This window comes from Lates calcarifer, linkage group LG10 (assembly GCF_001640805.2).
Source record: "Lates calcarifer isolate ASB-BC8 linkage group LG10, TLL_Latcal_v3, whole genome shotgun sequence".
NCBI lineage: Eukaryota > Metazoa > Chordata > Actinopteri > Centropomidae > Lates > Lates calcarifer.
In genome coordinates this window covers 7,682,088-7,699,825 of record NC_066842.1, presented here as the reverse complement: position 1 = coordinate 7,699,825, position 17,738 = coordinate 7,682,088, and the positions used below count along the sequence as shown (strand labels likewise).

Below are 17,738 nucleotides of genomic sequence, written 5' to 3'. Positions count from 1 at the left end.
TGGAGTGAAGTGTAAACAGACTTTAGCCAGTGGGTGTGTACCTCCCTGCCCAGCCTTGCTGCACCTGTTTATGGAAAGAGAAACCCACACCCAGACAGGATTTTCTCAAGTTTGCATAGCCAGTGTGCAGTAAAATCATTATTCCTTTTAGTATCACTTCAAAACTGCACTTCAGTGCTGCGGCTACTGCATTTCTCTCCTTTGTCTTATGTCTGCTTTCAGCCTCCAGCAATGCTCATATAAATTCTCTTTTATGAGTTACAGGTTACAGCCAAACCTTGTTCAAAATGTTTCTGTTTGTTTTAATGTAGTACCATGTGGGTGTAGTGTGTAGTATACTGTTGTCCAACAGATTGAGTAATAGGAACATTTACTGTAACAAACATGCCCAGCTCCATGTGCAACTAAAAGTTGTTTTTAATTTTTGATTAATCTGCAGTTATGATATTCATTATTAGATCATTAGATCAATAGATCAATCTTTTTAGCAATAAAATGTCAGAACACAGTGCTTGCTGCAATTTCCCACTGCCACGATTATGTAATTAGATTGTTTTTTTGTCATTTGGCATTTTTACTAATTGTTTCAACTGTATTTACATTAATCTAACTATTGTCTCATCTGAACATATGTTACTCTTATTCATCAAATGTTTTCTCTTGCAGACTCGCTCCTTGCTCAGTGTGTTTGAGGAAGATTCTGGGATGCTTACAGACTACACCAACAAGCTGCTTCAGTCAATGCAGCGGGTGTTTGGAGCTCAGGTACTTAACACAAACACATTCTCACATTCTTTTAGGTGTGTGTGACTTTGAACAGGACTCATTTTATTTGCCTGACTGAAGTTGAATTTAGTTTGAACATTTACATAATTGAACTACAGTAGAGTAGAGTGTCATTTGGATTTTCACTGAACCAAAAATGGTGGTCTAGTCTCTCTGGAATTTTTGACCAGGCAAATGCCAAACTTGGATATTATACAATCTGTTTGCCACCTCACACATTAAGGAACTAAATATTATGTACTGAGAGTTGAGGAACCTTTGAGCTTGGAAGTTCGTTCTTGACCTTTGGGAAGGGTGTGTGTAACAAAATAATCTAAGTTCAAAGGTATAACAGGTAAGCTGAGGAACCTTTTGTGACTTAATTAAACTTAGAACAATTTTCTGTACAATTTCCTCTGTAAGTATGGTGTGCAGTAAGTAGTGGTGGGGTGTAGATAGGCTTGATCTAATTGTTTCTGTACATGGTGTCTCATTTAGCAACATTCTCAGTTATTGCAGTCACAATATATGCTTCATTTTTTTTCCTTAAAATGTACACAACTTATATAACACAACGTCAGACCTTTTCTGAACCAATAATAGTTCACTGGTAGAGCTGGCATTTGTATGACCCATCACTTTGTGCCTTTTTTCAAAGGGGTTTTCATTTGAACCCTGATTCACCTGCTGTCCCTTCACCTCCTATTATTGCCTCATGATATACAGAGTCTGAAAAGGGAATGACAAATGTAGAAGCTAGGGACAAATCCTGAGTAATCCAGCCTGCTAATTTAGCATTTTCCCTCAATCTGTTCCCCTACAGAGTGAGATGGGATTGGCCACAGAGCAGCTCTCACAGCAACTTCTGGAATATGAGAAGAAAGTAAGTATAGGTATCATGATCAAGGGTATAATTTCCACTCCCCCTCACTAATCAAAATCTTATTTTTTCTCCTCTTACTTTTATTGTGTCAGGTTGACTTTCTTACTGAAGTCTCTCTGAGCATTGTTTTCTGACTGTTCAGCCACTGTTCTTCAGATAAGGGAGGATAATAGTCGACAAAAATTACTGACATTCTTATCTGAGTTGCACTCAGTTATCACCATTGGCTCAAAGCAATGAGCTTAGTAAGCTACACCAAGTGGTGTAAGTTGAGTATTTTGTGGCCCACTTAATTGGTAAGGTTGTTGTAGCCATATACACTTGAAATGAATCCCTGCAGACACTACTCAGGGATGAAAAAAGGTTTTTTGCCTACACCCTTCACCAACATAACTTCATCCAACATGTATGCTAATAGCTAGTTTGGGTGAAATAATTCCATGTATGATTGCATCAAAAAACTAGATATGTAACCTATATTTTGAGCACTGTCAACATGGCTTATCAAGACACACCCATTATTATTATCATTTGCATATGAGCATTTTTCCTTGTGTGAGTTTGCATGTGTCTGCCTCACCTCACCTCTGAATGTATGTCTATGTGAAATCTCTGTGCATGAAAGAGCCTTGAAGTAGAGGTGCCTCTCTGTTGGTAATCTATCATGTGGCCTTGTTTTATGTAGCACACAAAAAATTGAAATAGAATAGTTGCTGAAGTCAACACAGCAGGTCTACTAAATCTTGCTGAAAAAGAAACATATGTGCATCAGTTGACTTTTGAAGCACATTCTGGATTGCAGAGTGGTTGTTGGATAGAAAAACAATCTGCACTGACCTGTAATGGATGCACTTTTTTAGTACTTTTAAACAAGGCCTAAAACTCAGCATCTTAGCATGGGGTTTATTTGCATCTTTGGACTTGTTCCATGAAAGTGATGTGCCAAGAATCCTGGCAGAACAGTGTATTTAAAAAAAACTTCTTAGCCTCTAGTACAGATGAGCTATATGCAACATTATGCGGTTTCATGGTGTAAACTTGTTTCCCTTCCTTTCTTCCTCTGTCTAGAATTTTGCCCTTGGAAAAGGTGATGAAGAGGTAATCACCACACTGCAGAGCTTCGCCAAAACTGTAGGGGAGGTGAGGCCGGCGGTATTGTTGTTTTATGTGTGTATATTTACGTGTGTGCACCCACAGCAGAAGAGAGGGATGATGAACTGCTCCACACTCAGTAGTTGGTTCTTTATCACGTAACAAAGGATATTGCACCTGCACTCTGCCAGCATGCTGGTGAAAATGACCTCAAAGAAAAGACCTAATCCCCCCTGACTGGAACTGATAGTATACTAACGTCAAGAGGTGGATATGATGTCTATCGCACCGGATGGATGGCAGCAGTAGGTGGATGGGTGGATAGATGGATAGATGAAAGAGGGGTGTGTAGGCTCAGGTATATAAACATAACAGATGGGCCTGTCACTTTGAGCCACAGGGGTCCACAAGCCTGCCCAGTCAACACTCAACGAGACTCAGGACACACACATCCACACACACATATGCTCAGAGGACACAGGTTGATCGTTTGTTTGACCTTTACCTCGTCATATACAGACGAGCTCATTTCGTAGTGAGAATTAGGCCTACTACTGCTCCTAATCCTGTGAACTTTAGCACTTGTGAAATAACTCAGATTAAAGTGGGTGTCAGCTTGTTAAAGTGTTGAGAGTGTAGCTTGTTGATAAGCATGAAGAATTATAGCGGGATTTGCTTGTGTGTGCGATATGTGGCCCTGCTACCAATATCAGAGTAAACAGGACAGTAAACTTTCCAGGAAATGCACTGTTCCACAATATGGGCTTTTTATGATGTAAGGGAGGCATTGTCTGCAGTTATGCACCCATTTCACCAAAAATGGTTTTCATTTTGCTGCAGGAGTAACTGGCAGCAAATGTCACTGTACATATTCAAATAAACTGTAATCCCTCAAGATGTTTGGCAAGGATGCATCATCTGTTTCTTCTGTTTGTGTCCTTGTGCAGCACTCAATATTTTTGTATAATCTGCTTTGTCTTGTCCAGCTGAACTCACTCCACTCTGAGCTAGCCAACCAGATGGCTGACAGCATGGTCTTCCCCTTGATCCAGTTCCGAGAGAAGGACCTCACAGGTAGGACCTCACGCACACTGGCATGCACATGTGCACAAAACTCATCCATCATTATATACTTCTGATATATTATTACAGAAAATACATTTGTAAATTTCATTGGCATATTAAAGTAAAGGGCTTATTTGTTTGAGTAGAAAAAGTAGAACAGAAAACAAATTTCAGACTAAAGCTACACATGACATTCATAACTTAATGACTCTAAAATATAGTGGATTCAGTAAAGCAATAGTGCATTTTTAAGATGGTAGTTCTGTTGTAGATATTGTAACAACATTTGCTAAACATTGAATTTTGCAGAGATAAGCACACTGAAGGAAATATTTGGCATCGCCACTGATGGTAAGTACTCACTTTTTCCACTCTCAGAAAACAATTACAGCCTGTAGTTACTATCTGATCCTCATGTCCCTTCTCTCCTCTCGTGCAGAACATGAGGCAGCTATGGTCAAGTACAGCCGATTGCCTAAGAAGAAGGAGAATGAGAAGGTAGTGTGACTGCGAGGTGCTCCCTCATCTTCACTAATGGAACTTTTCTTTTATTGATCTAAAGCTGTAAAAGGCCTTACACTGCAGTAGTTTTCTGGTAATGGAGTAGGAGTGTTTCATAAGCATTTGAAATATAAATAAATGGAATTAAACATTGCTCTGCTACCAGGCCTCACCGTCGTAGTAAGACTGTACACTCTGCACTATAATGGCTGCAAAGATAAGATCCCTCTGCTATGTGCCTCCATAGAATGTACTTGTGTTGTATATTTGTATATGTGTGAGAATAGCACCGTTTTTGCATATGTATAAGTTTGTGTGTACAGAGCTCGATAGCTGGTTTATGCCGGACATGTGCATGTACATATTTGCATGTATAACACTCTCCTGTCTGGACAGCTGAAGGCAGACTTGGTGAAGGAGGTGGCTTACACCAGAAGGAAGCAGCACCAGGCCTCACTGCAGTATTACTGCGCTCTCAATGCCCTGCAGTATCGCAAGAGAGTTGCTATGCTTGAACCCATGTTAGGCTACACGCAGGCACAGGTACTGAGCAGCTGTTTGCCTACTAACTGGGCCAGACATCATTATCAGTTTGGTATTTAAAGAAGAGAAACAATTTAATCACTGGAACAGATTTAGTTTACAAAATCCACTTGTTGACATGCAAAATGTCCATGAAATATCAACTACTGGGGGGGAAAAAACAACATTTTCTCCATTTTTATCCATCCAAGATTTGTTGATCGACAGAATATTAATTACCAAGCTTTTTTTTTTTTTTTTTTTTTTAGAATTTTTTAGATTAATCATTTTTTAAAGAAAAAAAACTAGCATTCTCTTGCTTCAGCTTCTCAAGTGTGAGGATTTAATGCTTTTTCATATATGATTGCAAGATAGATACTATGGGGTTTAGGACTGAGGGCCAAATAAAACACAGTACATTACATTACAAGTGCAACTGTAAAAATCAAATCAAATATCAAATGAATGAGCCACTGTTATCTCTTGACTCTCAGATCAGCTTCTTCAAGAAAGGCATTGAGCTGGTGTCAAAGAAGATGGACAACTTTCTCTCCTCTGTGTCCAACATGACACAAAGGTAAACACTGTCTCATTCACAGTCATGTTCAAGCTACCACAAGCTATGGGTCATCACATAAGATGACTTTCAGTCTAATTTCTGAAAATCAGCTCAGATGGATTTTGTCTTTATTCAAACTTTTTTCCTGTCTAGTATCCAGGCCCAGCTGGACACGGAGGCGGAGGCCATGCGTGCGGCCCAGAGGGAGCTTCTGTCTGTGGAGGACACTGTCTACATGCCAGATAAGGACACTGAGCCTGTCAATCGCACACTTATCCAGAAGGCTGGCTACCTCAACATTAGGAAGTAAGATTAATTACACTCATTATGGCCCTATCTAAAAATCCAAGGACACTTCCTATTCATGTAGCGTTCACAGCTCATCAGCATGTTAAGGAGTGTCTTGGAAAAAAATTGAACAGCCTAGGAACAAGCTTTAAATCTGTCCTCATTTTACATATGTGACATTTCAGGCTTTGTTAGAAAATTCAGTCTGGTGCAATAGTTGGTGCGGTTGATACACAGCAGCTACAGTAGGTTTTGAATATCCAAATAACAAAACACAGCAGAGAAAATATTTTTGCTTCTCTTGCTGAAGTTTCTCAAAATACGCATGAACACAACAAACAATAAGTCTGTCCCAGCAGACAAGGTGGGTCAGATAACATGTTGACAGTGTGCGCTGTCAGCTTATTGCAGAGTGGATATATGAGAAGGGAAACTTCCTTAATGGCTGCAGGGGGTAGAACTGCTGTGTAGCCTGCAATGTGATTTAGTGAAATGTCAGAGCTGTCAAACTCTGTCTCTCCCTCATATAAATCCAAAGTCTTTGACAAATGTCTGTGACACCAGAGAAAAGGTTTCCACAGAATGCCATTCTGTTTAATGACACACACTGCCAGCAGCCTCACATGCTTGTCAAATGTGGCTGAGTCCAGAGAACATTTGCTATTTGGAACTGTTTCTCAATATTAAGGGTCTGAGTCACACACGGCAGCATGAGCAGTACACTGCGATATTAATCAAAGGAAATTATTTGGGAATATTTTCCAAACAGAACGTACGAGAAGGAGGTTTACAGATGAGCATTTCAGATGAGTCATACACATGTAGCTTTGCTCTGAAATAAGGTGACTCAGCATTGATTTGAATTGTAGTTTATTTATAATAATTTATTTACATAAACCAAGGATAACAAGGATCAAATCCCAAATAGAAAGGGAATGAGGACAACTCAAGCATTTACATTTGAAAGAGAATTTTTGTTTATGTTAAATATTGAAATAAATAAAATAATGTGCAAAAATATGCTCATAAAAATTCTATGATCAGAGAGTAAAGTTCTCAAGCAATATTACCATAAACAAGTGTGTACAGCTGTAGGAAGCATCAAAAGACAAGGCTGTTACTTTTCTACAAACTAACTGAATATTTTTCACCTCAGCTTTAGATAAATTATTACATAGAGGAATTTAGGGCAGTGCACCTGATAAATGTTCTAATTATCAGTATTTCATGATACTGTTACCACTGATAAGTAAAGACTGGTTTGTCTGGAACAAAATTCATTTAAAAATACAAGGGCAAGCAAAAATTGAGCCGTGCAGTACAAAGTGGTTCAGAAAAAAATGATTAGTTAACTGTATAAAAAAGCTTGGAGAGATCACACTAGGTAGATTTATATGTTAGTAAAGAGATATACACACACAAAATGTCTTAACCTTCAGATGTTGAATGTTTTGTGTGTAACTGTTATAATTTAGTCTTGAACAGCATGGCAATACAGAGAGGTAATAATTGTGAAGATGAAAGTGAAATTTAAATTGTCTTGTTCATTTTTCAAAAGAGGATAAAACTCTTTTTGGACAAATTTGTTGGAATAGTCTAAGCGGTTGCCGTGGCAACGGTGACATCTGTTTCTAGGAGACATCAACTTCTGTGTGTGTGCAAGTGTAGCCAGCTGGAACACATCATAATTGACCGTTGATAAAGGAGGGTTCTGTACATTATATTCATTTTTTTCCCATTAGAGTTGAGAGGACAAATAAAAGACAGTTGTTTTCCACTTGGTAATTGAGAGCTATCAAAGCCAAAGATCCTGAACAATCAATGTTGTGTTTGTCCAACATTAATGCAGAAAAATGCATAAACCTAGTCAAAACAAACTGATTTTTGAGCAAAATCATTTTTTTTCAAAATTTTCAAGGCAGTTCAAAAACACAGCCTTGTCAGCCAACAATGCTCTGTAGCTGTTGTTAAGCCTTTTAAAATAACATCACAATAACATCATACATCAATAGGCAAATTCAGATGAAACCGTACTGATTTTAAAAGGACTAACATCTTAATGACCTGCAGCTGAGGGTTCCAGAGTACAAATGAAAATGATCAGTGTCTTTGAAAATAATGCCCTTCTTGACCACAGATGAATTCAGAAAATATTTCAACAGGCATTATTTAAGGAAAACTGATGAACAGCATGAGGCAACAGGTTGTCATGGCCCTCAGGCCCTAAGACCAGTTTCCTGTTTATTTGTTTTGCCTGGATCTGATTCATTTGGAGTGAGTTGGTGTGGCCTCTCACCTGTGGGTGCTTAAGCGGTCCGTCTCAACCTCCTCTCCAGGTTTCATGGTTTGGTTTGGATTTGGCTAATTAGTTTTGGTTTTCTTACTCTTCCACACACTACACATATTACCGATGAACTAACTGCATACTGCCATTTATTTTATTTTAAAGAGTCATTAATTAATTAAGTAAATGTATGTGTGTTTATGTTTTAATATTCTTTACTAAGCTTGTAAGCAGAGAAGGACATGAAAGGTACTTTTTGCATATTTTTATTTGTCTAATCTCATTTGTAAGACAGAATGAGCTAGGAATTTCCGTCACATCCAGCTTTAAATCCTCGACATTCTTCATCTTCCCTTGTCACTCTTTAATCTTTAGGTAATGTCAAATTATGGCAGTAAAAACTGTCATTTTGTTTTGAAATCATATCTACTTTTTCTGCCCCTTCTTCTTCTGCGCTCCAGTAAAACAGGCCTGGTAACCACAGCCTGGGACCGACTCTACTTCTTCACCCAGGGAGGGAACCTCATGTGCCAGCCTCGTGGGGCGGTGGCAGGGGGCATGGTGCTGGACCTGGACAACAGCTCCGTCATGGCTGTGGAGTGTGAAGACAGACGTTACTGTTTTCAGATAACCTCCCCCTCTGGCAAAACGTATGTACACATCTCTGCATATCCAGCAATGACACACAAGTGTGCATGAGATATCAGATGTATTTTATTTAATTCTCTTCATCGTCCTTGATGCCCCCAGGTCAATGATTCTGCAAGCTGAAAGCAAAAAGGAGTATGAAGAAGTAAGTGTAAAAGAGAAACAGCTGTGTTTTTTTTTAAGTATTATTTTACATCTTCATCCTGAAGATATCTGCTGCTACAAGTATCTGTCACAGAACAATGGAGGAGCTGTCGCAACTCATTTGTGTGGTTTTCATGTTTGGCTTTGTGCTTGGACACATCTGACTGGCCTGTCACAGCTGGTATCAGTCAAGTGATTTCAGGGCGGCTCGTGTCTGAGGTCCAGAGGAAGTACTAATGTGGATCTCTCTGTTTCTTTCTCAGTGGATTTGCACTGTGAACAACATCTCCAGACAGATCTACCTGACTGACAACCCAGAGGTAAATATGACATTTCAACAGACATCTAAGAATGGGAAACTTAAAGAAACCCATACCCTAAATCCAAAACATTTCATTGATCTTGTTAAACCTTCACCCATGCCATTGTGATTTGATCAGCAAATGAGCACATCTATTTGTTGTTCCACCACTTTAATTCATAACACACATAGAAACTTATTCTTTAAGAGACATAAAAAGTGATGGCATTGTTCCAGTGCTGTCATGTAGACAGCCCTCCCTCCTTTCTGTGTAGTGTATCACAGCTGTTGTTGCCTTGACTGCTTTTCAAAATCGAGAACTTTGCATGTTTGCAGGAGGCTGGGCTCTATGAAAATGTTTATTCTTCAGACTCTCTACAGACAAACAGACTGTAGCTGTGTCAAAATTAGCTCTCTCTCCCTCTCACTTATTTATTTTCCCTACATGATAATCATATAGTAAACAATAATTTAAGATTTCAGATGCTAATCATCAGTTTGTGTCACCACTGACAGGTGTAGTGCTACGCAACTGCAAATGACATGTTTGTCATCTCAGAAGCAAAGGTGCAGCATCGTAGGATTTTTTGCAGCAGCGAGAATGATTTCATACACAGCTTATGTAGTTTATCTAGTTGTTAGGAAAGTTGTTGTCAATGGTGAAAATTTGCCTTCAGTCTCTCCTGGTGTGGGTGTTTGTGCAGAACTGCATGGACTCACCCTTATTTGTATACAAACAAATGTTTGTATAGTTAGTGAACTGTGCTCTGTGGCCAGTCATTTGTCTTATTTCTTCTCTTCGTGGCCTGTGCTAATTGTTTAATTTAAAGTAATGGAACACTGGATTTGTTTCTGCGAAATAGATTAAAACAGCTTGATGTAGAGAGCAAACATCCCCTCCAGTCAGTTCTCAATATATAACATCCTCTATGATACATTATGACAGTTTTTGTCTTTAAATCTGATGCTACAATGTCCCTGTTTCTTGTTGTTAGGCTGTGGCCATTCGACTGAACCAAACTGCCATCCAGGCAGTCACCCCCATCACCAGCTTTGAGAAGAGACAAGAAGGCTCTCCCAACCCTGACAGGTCAGGCATGCCCATTTTTATGACAGCCTGAAGAGGTACTGCACACCTAAGCATTTTTGTTTGAGCTGAAAACTCAACTAAATGTATCTATTAGTATTTGTGTTAATAGATTCATGATGACTGAATGAATCACTTGATGGCACTGTTTGTATGTATATGATATGATTTTGAGATTACGTACATCCTGAGCGACGTCTTTGTCACTCGTTTCTGGCGTAACTAGCACTGAGGCGCTTACGCTGCCGTCGCCGGAGGACGTTTCTTCCATGCGCTCGCCGCCAGTCTCTCTCTAGTCTGTAGTCCTACTCAGTGTCATTTAAATCTCCACACCGTCTGGTGACGACGGGGAGGAAGACTTCTCCTTCTCCTTGGCCTGGTGATCTTTAAATTAACACAACACACGCACCATACGAAGCGCAGCTTGAACGGCTAGCAGCAAGCTAGCACGGCTAGCCACGTTAGCATAACCGTTCTGTGCTGTGTGTAGCCGTAGATTGTATAAAAATAAGGCGCAGCTGTGGTGTTTCTGGCTTGACAGCGTCATGCTGGGCAAGTGATAGGCCTGTTTACAGTTGTTGTGTGCTCCGAGAGATGTCACAGCGCGGAAAGGGGGCAAAAATTAGCGTATCCACTCGGGAGACCACCCACATCTTCTCTTGCATTCCCTCGGCTCCGACAGCTCCGGCCTCGAGCGTTGCTGGGGCTGGAGCCAGTGGTTCGTATTGATACAGCTTGGGACCGCGATGGTCCTCCACCAAACTTAGGCTCAGAGCAAGGGGTGAAGTTACACTTTAAGCTACTCGGTTCACGTTCATAATATTGTATACTGCACATTCTCTTAAGTTTTGTTGTGAAATGCTCAAGTTGTTGGCAAGTTTAGCATGTTTTGGACCTTTTTGTGAGTATTTGTTGTGAAATGTGAGCTTTTTGTCACATCTTGGCAATACTGTGAACAAGATGATATATCTCTGCATGTATTTGTTCTTCGTATAAAGTGGGCCTGTGGATATTCTCATTCATCCAGGTCACAGTTATTGGTATAAAGTGATTTGATGACATGATGTCAATTTTGCTTCAGGAGGGAGTGAGGAACAAAATATGATCACGTTTAATGATCATTTAACTGAAAACACAATGTGTTTTTGTGCCTACAATGTTGGTTCCTAAAATGGCTTGCTTTCCCTGAGTTATCCACTACCTCTGCCATCACTTCTGAATTAAATAGTTATAGTTTAGTTATAGTTTTTGGTCATCTTGGTCATTGGTTAGCCACCAATGTGATGTTACCAAAGAAATGAGTCCATGTGCCCTCAGTAGGTCTTTAACTATGGTAGTGTTCTTTTGTTTGTTCTTTTGACTATAGTCTAAACTACTACTACTACAGTCCAAATGTGTTTTTGCTCTTACACAGTCAAAGTGAAGTACATGTAGTAATTTGCCGCTGGGTGGTAGAATAAAGGTCTTCAGAAACCTATACCAGAAAGTTTTAACATGTAAGTATGAAAGTGTGAAGAGCAGGTGTGTAGCAGTGTTACATAGTTCATTTGTGTGAAGGAAGTGTGAGCCAACATGTTAAATCACTTGTGAGATTTTGTATGATATCTAGTGTTGGGAGAGAAGAGGTGTGAGAAATACAGCCTCCATTTGTTCCTTCTTCTTGTAGTTATGGATGTAATTTCTGTAGAGTTAAAATATTATTGTTTTCACCAGTGATGACATGTCATTAATTCTGAAGGCAGATGATCATAAAGTAAAGTATTGGCTAAATTTGAATTTAGGCCAGATGGTGGTGCTAGATGAAAAGTCAGGGAATTATTAAAGTCAGGAGGATTCATCCTCTGAGGACCATAAATGTCTTTGCCAAATTTCATTGCAAGCCATCTGGTTGTTGAAATATTTCTACCTTGAGTTAGCAGTTATGATGAGCAGTGGTTGTTTTGAGGTTTATTTGGTTTATTCATTCGGCCTGTCTCATTCCCGCAGAGCAAAGCCAGGAGGTGTACATGCTACCAGCAGTGGTTCCCAGAAGTCAGGAGCTGCTCCTGAACCAGAGGACCTGATAGCCCCTGGGACGCCCATTCAGTTTGACATCATGCTGCCAGCCTCTGAGTTTCAAGACCAGAACAGAGCTGGAGGGAGGTAAGGGGGTGACAGGAGCAGGAAGTTTGTGTGGGTGTATGTTTTTGAGGGTGGGTGATGACGCTTATTTCCTGAAAGTTGGCCTCACTCTGGTTATTGTATTATTTCCAGGAAGCTAAATGCTTCTTAATGGCTCAGTACAGGAGTTTAATTGTTTTTTTGCTGGTGTGTGTGCTCCCCTCCTGACAGACGCACAAATCCATTTGGAGAAACGGACGATGACTGTTCAACAGAAAGTGATGGTAACCATTTTCTCATTCAAATGCAACTTAATGGTCCACTTTCTCTCTCGCTCTCTCTCTCTTTATACTGCTGACGTGTTTACCTGTGTGGGTTATGTTTGTGTGTTTCCACAGACTCCCTCCTGCAGCAGGTATTTGCCGTGCGCTTCCTTGGCTCCATGGCGGTCCGCTGTGGCGACAATCAGGAGGTGATCTATGAGGCCATGAGGCAGGTCCTGGCTGCCCGAGCCATCCACAACATATTCAGGACCACTGAGTCCCACCTCATGGTCACCAGCAGTAACCTCAGGTATAATTTATCACATATCTATGTGTATCGTTAAGTGTTGTATGAATACCACCTCTGAGGACAAAGACTAGTGATTTGACCACAGTGGATAAAGATGCATTTGGAAATTTCCGAGCAATATAGATAGAAACTGCCCAAATAAATGTTTCAGTCATTGATGGTCTGTGATGATGGTGGCTAGTTGTTTAACAGGGTCTGTTATGATATTACAGGTGCAAAAGTATTCTTCCTTTGATAGTCGTTTACCAATATTATCCTACAGTGGTCTTATAATCCTCCAATAGTTTAAAGTAGAAAGTTAGCCTCTAAAATCTTAAAAAAAAAAAAAAAACAGAAATTATTTTAATTTTGGTTAAAATTGTCTTTACAATTAACTACATTAAAACTTAATGATTTTGTTTGGACTGATAACAGCTATACAGTACTGTACTATACTTTATCAGTCACAGTATTTCAGTTTATCTGAAGTTATCTAGTTGTAAGTTCTTTTGCATAACAAATGGTATTGTCAAGACCTATAACATCCACCTTGTTTGTAGTACTGTCTCAAGTTGGCTGTAGATCACTGAAGACCACAGTGAGATAGGACCTTACAGCAAGAACCTTCTGAAGCTTCATAAAAGCATATCTACGACAAAGAACTCTTTTGTATGCCAGTCAAGCTATCCAACAAAAACATGTTGAGCTGTTGTATAATCCATGATTGATTTTCACATTTGTTTCTCCTTGTATGAGCAACTTGCAACTTGCTCAGACAAAATGTGGGGACTCATTCACTGAAGACACAAAGGACAAGTCACATTGTCCTAGAAAATAGTTCTGTTAAAGCTTGCTCATAGCTAAAGATGATTAAAGCTTGCTAACAAAAACAAACTGTTCATAAAGGCTAAAGTACTGTTCAAGGCTAAAGTATCACTGCAGTGTTTTTTCTATTCTGTAAGTCTCTACTTTGTCTTCACAATAGGTTGATTGACCCTCAGACTCAAGTTACAAGAATTAGTGTAAGTATCACAAAAGATTTGATCTGTTGAGAATCTTTTTTTTTATTAAGAGGTTAAGAGGCTCAGTCATGTTCACTGTAGTTCAACATTTTTTAAATCTTTATTCCCTTCATCTCTCTTTCAACTCTCTGCATTTCTCAGTTCCAGCTTGGAGAGGTGTGTCAGTTTGCAGCCCACCAGGAGAATGGGAGGCTGATGGGGTTTGTGGTTGAGGGCAGAGACTGGAGTGATGGAGATGAGGAGGGAGAGCCATCATTTAGCGCCTTTGTCTTCGAGAGCAACACAGAGGGCGAAAAGGTTGATACACCAAACACTCATATTTGTTCATATTTTTGAAACATATTAACTGATGCACAGATGTACACTGAAGTTAATCTTTATTTATCTTTTTTCAGATATGTTACACCATAAGCTTGGCGAAGGACATTACAGAAGCCAAGAAGGTAAAGCCATCTTATGGAAACATTGAAAATATGTCATATATCCCCAAGCTCTGAATGAGGCTCCCTGTAGATAAGATAATGTGCACCTTGGTCACAACTTATAAAAGAAATCTTAAAACTTATCTTTTCAAACTTGCTTTCACCTAGTAACTTTGACTATATTTTACCACTGTATTAGTTGTCATTTATCTACTGTATGTTTACTTAACTATCTGAAGTTTTCCATCTTTTTATGTGTATTTTTCATCTTTTGTGAGGCACATTGTATTGCAACTCTTTGTACAAAATATGTTATATAAACAAAGTTTTATTGTATGTACATACATATTTTATGTTTTAGTTTCACAACACAAAATGACTCTCAGTGAAAACAAATCTCTGTAAATTTATGATATAAATGAAAATAATTACAAACACAACCACTAGAGGGAGTTGGTCAACACTTTCTCCCATAGCCTCAACAAAATAAAGGTAACAGTAGGTACATTCAAATGTATTGTCATGAGTTGAGGAATTTAAACACACATGTAATTTTTTACTCAGTAACTGAGTTTTTAATTTTTTCCCCCAGGACCCTGAGGCCCTGGCCCAGCTGATGAAGAACATGCCACTTACCAACGATGGCAAGTTCCTGCTGCTGGAGCCTGAGACGGGTGACATTACCAATGGAGCAGGACAAGAAGACCTGGAGTCTGAGGCCTAGTCAGGACCAAAAAGATAAACCCAAAACCAGGGCCACAGTCCGACTTTTACCCGGGAGAGAAGGCTTTCCTTGGATGAAGGTTTCATCACGATCCCCAAGCATTAACTCTGGTACTGTAACACCCATATTAGAGAGTGTAGTTCACTTCCACTGACCCTGTTTCACTAGATCTCCAGTTTTTTTCGCTGTGATAAAAGAAGACGAAATTGGCAAGGTGGGCTACGTGGACATAAAAGCATATCTCATGGGCGCTCCATTAGATCTGCTTTTCCATGGTCAATCTGTAGCATGGGTCTTGGATTAGGAGTTTTGCCTGTGTTTTTACACCATTGTGGGTGGTACCTTAAAGCAAAAGGGACACTATATAGGTATTGATTGTGTTTTCATTGTCTTCTAATATCCTCAGCCATGTAACAAAGGGCGGTGAGTCATTTGCTTCAGTTTAGGTTTACATAGTTTTAAATCTGTCTGGTAAGTTTATTTCTTTACTTTGTTTCACACGTTAACTTGTATGTAAGGCTCTCTCGTGCAACTACTTTTTATTAGTCATGTACAAAAACAGTTATTGCACTTCCAAGGTTTATATCTGTTTAAAAATAACACTTAATGCAGGATGGAAATTTGAAGACAATGAAGGACTTAAAAAATAGGTTAAAATCATGTCAGTTCCTTTTAGATGCAGAGCAGTGACTGTTCTTATTATCGTTACTCTGTGTTGAGCATATGTGTCTTGAAGCAGTGGAAACAGGAGGCAAAAGTGATTAGACTAAACTTTTTTGTTCTTTCTGACTTGAGCTACCATTAGCTTACTCAGACTTGTTATCCTGACTATATTAAGATATCCCACTAAAACTGAATTACTGTCATACTTGACAAAATCCTCCAATACCTGTCTTCAGATGATCCATATCTCATATCCTCATTGTACAGCCAAGATATTCTTTAGTATAATTTTAAAACGCTCCATTTCTTGAAAGCCTGTGTAAATATGATCTGTCCGAGTGTCTATATGATGTTTCATCAGATTCGGCTGCATTAAAAGCTTTCAGAGGCAATATACTAGGACTGATGGGGTGCATGATTAAATTATGGCGTTCTCTCGCTCGTTCCCTTCCCAGATGATTAAAACCTCTACACTGAGCAGTGAGATGTAATACAAAAAAAAATCCACTGTAATGTTACAGTAACACATGTAGGCAGACCACAGTGGGTTATTGCATACTCATTGAAAAGCAATTTGCTCTTTGCTCATACATATGAATGCTAATCAGAACAGAGAGCAGATGGGAAAGTGATTGATCTGTGAAATTCATCCTTCCCTCTAGATCCCAGTGCGGTTTTGTACCATTTCAACTCATTTGAGCTATAACGCTGATTTCGATGGACAGTGCAAGCCCATGATTCTCTGTGTGAAGTTGACAGGTTTTCTACTGAGTGATACAGACGAGGTCAAAGCCACTGACTTGACGTTGATCGTGAAAGTTACATTGTGTTGACCAGTGCGTTTGCTTGTCTGCTTGCTTTTTCTACTCTACGTCAGAGCTCATGGCAGAAACAAATGTATAAAGTGTGGATATTTCATGTAGAACTGCCTGCTCTACTGGTGAAATAATTAAGTTGGATTGCTCGTTGTAATTGAAAGAACTAAAGGAATAGTTTGACATTTTGGGAAATGCACTTTCTCCCGTCTCACAGGCAGGTAGATGAGACAGTTGATATATTTACTGTACAGATATTACAGTATAATAACCAGCAGCCAGTTAACCAAAGGGTAAAAACACCAATTGACTATTAAAAGGATCATTATGTGTCGGATTGTTTCTTGACCCTAACCCTAACCCTAAGGCCTGCTTTGAGCAACTAGAGAAGCTAATTGAAAACGTATATGCCATCAGCAGGTAGTTGGTAGGTTTCTGGACAAAGACAGACTATTACCTCTTTCCCAAGAGCTCAGTGGTCGTAGTTTTGACAGTGATGATGATGTAATCGCTGCTGTGGAACACAAAAGTTATTAACTTCAAACTTTCTGCATAATCACTCAAATATTTGAACTTCATGTGCATATAACAAGAGCTGTTTAACTTCTCTCCCTCTGATGACCTTGCTCACAAACTCAGATAAACTCGGGATGAGCATTTCCCTAAATGTCAAACTTTTGCTTTAAGTCTTAACTATTAACCATTTTTATTTTGGTTGTCTGATGTAAACGCAGACTGTGGCAGGTTGTCCAATGCTATAAAAAAAAATGTCCTTCCAAAAGACTTGTACCCTCCTTCCCTGGGTGCTGGTTAAGATGCTTTAATCACACCATTAGAAGTCCAGCACATACTTAGAGCATTGGCCTCCAAAAATCTTTTTCCCCAGTTTAACAACTTACACAAGCTGGTGTCTGTGTTGTTCCTTTGATTGATGGCTCAGGTGGTGAAAAGAGTTTCTCCAACTAAACCCCATTCAGTCAAAGAAACCAAATCCTCTTACTGTATGTGGCCTGCTGCAGCCCATTACACTTATTACAGCTGTGCCGCTTAGTCTTGATATATTCTTGCTTTGTAAGATATGCACTGTCAGGAAAAATCTGGTACTCGTGGTGCAGAAAATATATTTCTGTAATATAGCAAGGAATGCATTTTCTCCTTTTGCCCTCTGTCTTTTTGTAAATGGCAAAAGTTGACAGAATCCAATACCCATAAGGCTTTGCACTTAATTTGACCTAGTTTTCTAAAACCAATGTTAACATGCAATCTGTAATAAATAAGTATTTTTTTCTTACTCAAGTTAA

The 17,738-nt window shown here is 39.3% G+C and overlaps 1 protein-coding gene across 8 annotated transcripts in view; it reads left to right on the top strand.

Moving 5' to 3' along the window:
- appl2 (adaptor protein, phosphotyrosine interaction, PH domain and leucine zipper containing 2) overlaps window positions 1-17,728 on the top strand; it is a 60,391-nt gene extending 42,663 nt beyond the window's left edge. For 2 of the 8 annotated variants that reach the window (XM_051073217.1, XM_018675979.2), the window contains exons 2-21: window positions 667-765; window positions 1,589-1,648; window positions 2,717-2,788; window positions 3,727-3,814; window positions 4,115-4,156; window positions 4,245-4,303; window positions 4,703-4,849; window positions 5,323-5,405; window positions 5,541-5,693; window positions 8,421-8,609; window positions 8,710-8,752; window positions 9,015-9,071; window positions 10,048-10,142; window positions 12,126-12,281; window positions 12,471-12,523; window positions 12,638-12,812; window positions 13,777-13,813; window positions 13,955-14,110; window positions 14,209-14,256; window positions 14,828-17,728. In XM_051073217.1, the coding sequence (XP_050929174.1) occupies window positions 667-765; window positions 1,589-1,648; window positions 2,717-2,788; window positions 3,727-3,814; window positions 4,115-4,156; window positions 4,245-4,303; window positions 4,703-4,849; window positions 5,323-5,405; window positions 5,541-5,693; window positions 8,421-8,609; window positions 8,710-8,752; window positions 9,015-9,071; window positions 10,048-10,142; window positions 12,126-12,281; window positions 12,471-12,523; window positions 12,638-12,812; window positions 13,777-13,813; window positions 13,955-14,110; window positions 14,209-14,256; window positions 14,828-14,959 (1,944 nt within the window). In that variant the 3' untranslated portion in view covers window positions 14,960-17,728. The remainder of the gene's footprint in view (window positions 1-666; window positions 766-1,588; window positions 1,649-2,716; window positions 2,789-3,726; window positions 3,815-4,114; window positions 4,157-4,244; window positions 4,304-4,702; window positions 4,850-5,322; window positions 5,406-5,540; window positions 5,694-8,420; window positions 8,610-8,709; window positions 8,753-9,014; window positions 9,072-10,047; window positions 10,143-12,125; window positions 12,282-12,470; window positions 12,524-12,637; window positions 12,813-13,776; window positions 13,814-13,954; window positions 14,111-14,208; window positions 14,257-14,827) is intronic. The other 6 variants (XM_051073215.1, XM_051073216.1, XM_051073218.1 and 3 more) reach the window with 6 other exon arrangements.
- Window positions 17,729-17,738: the final 10 nt, after the last annotated feature.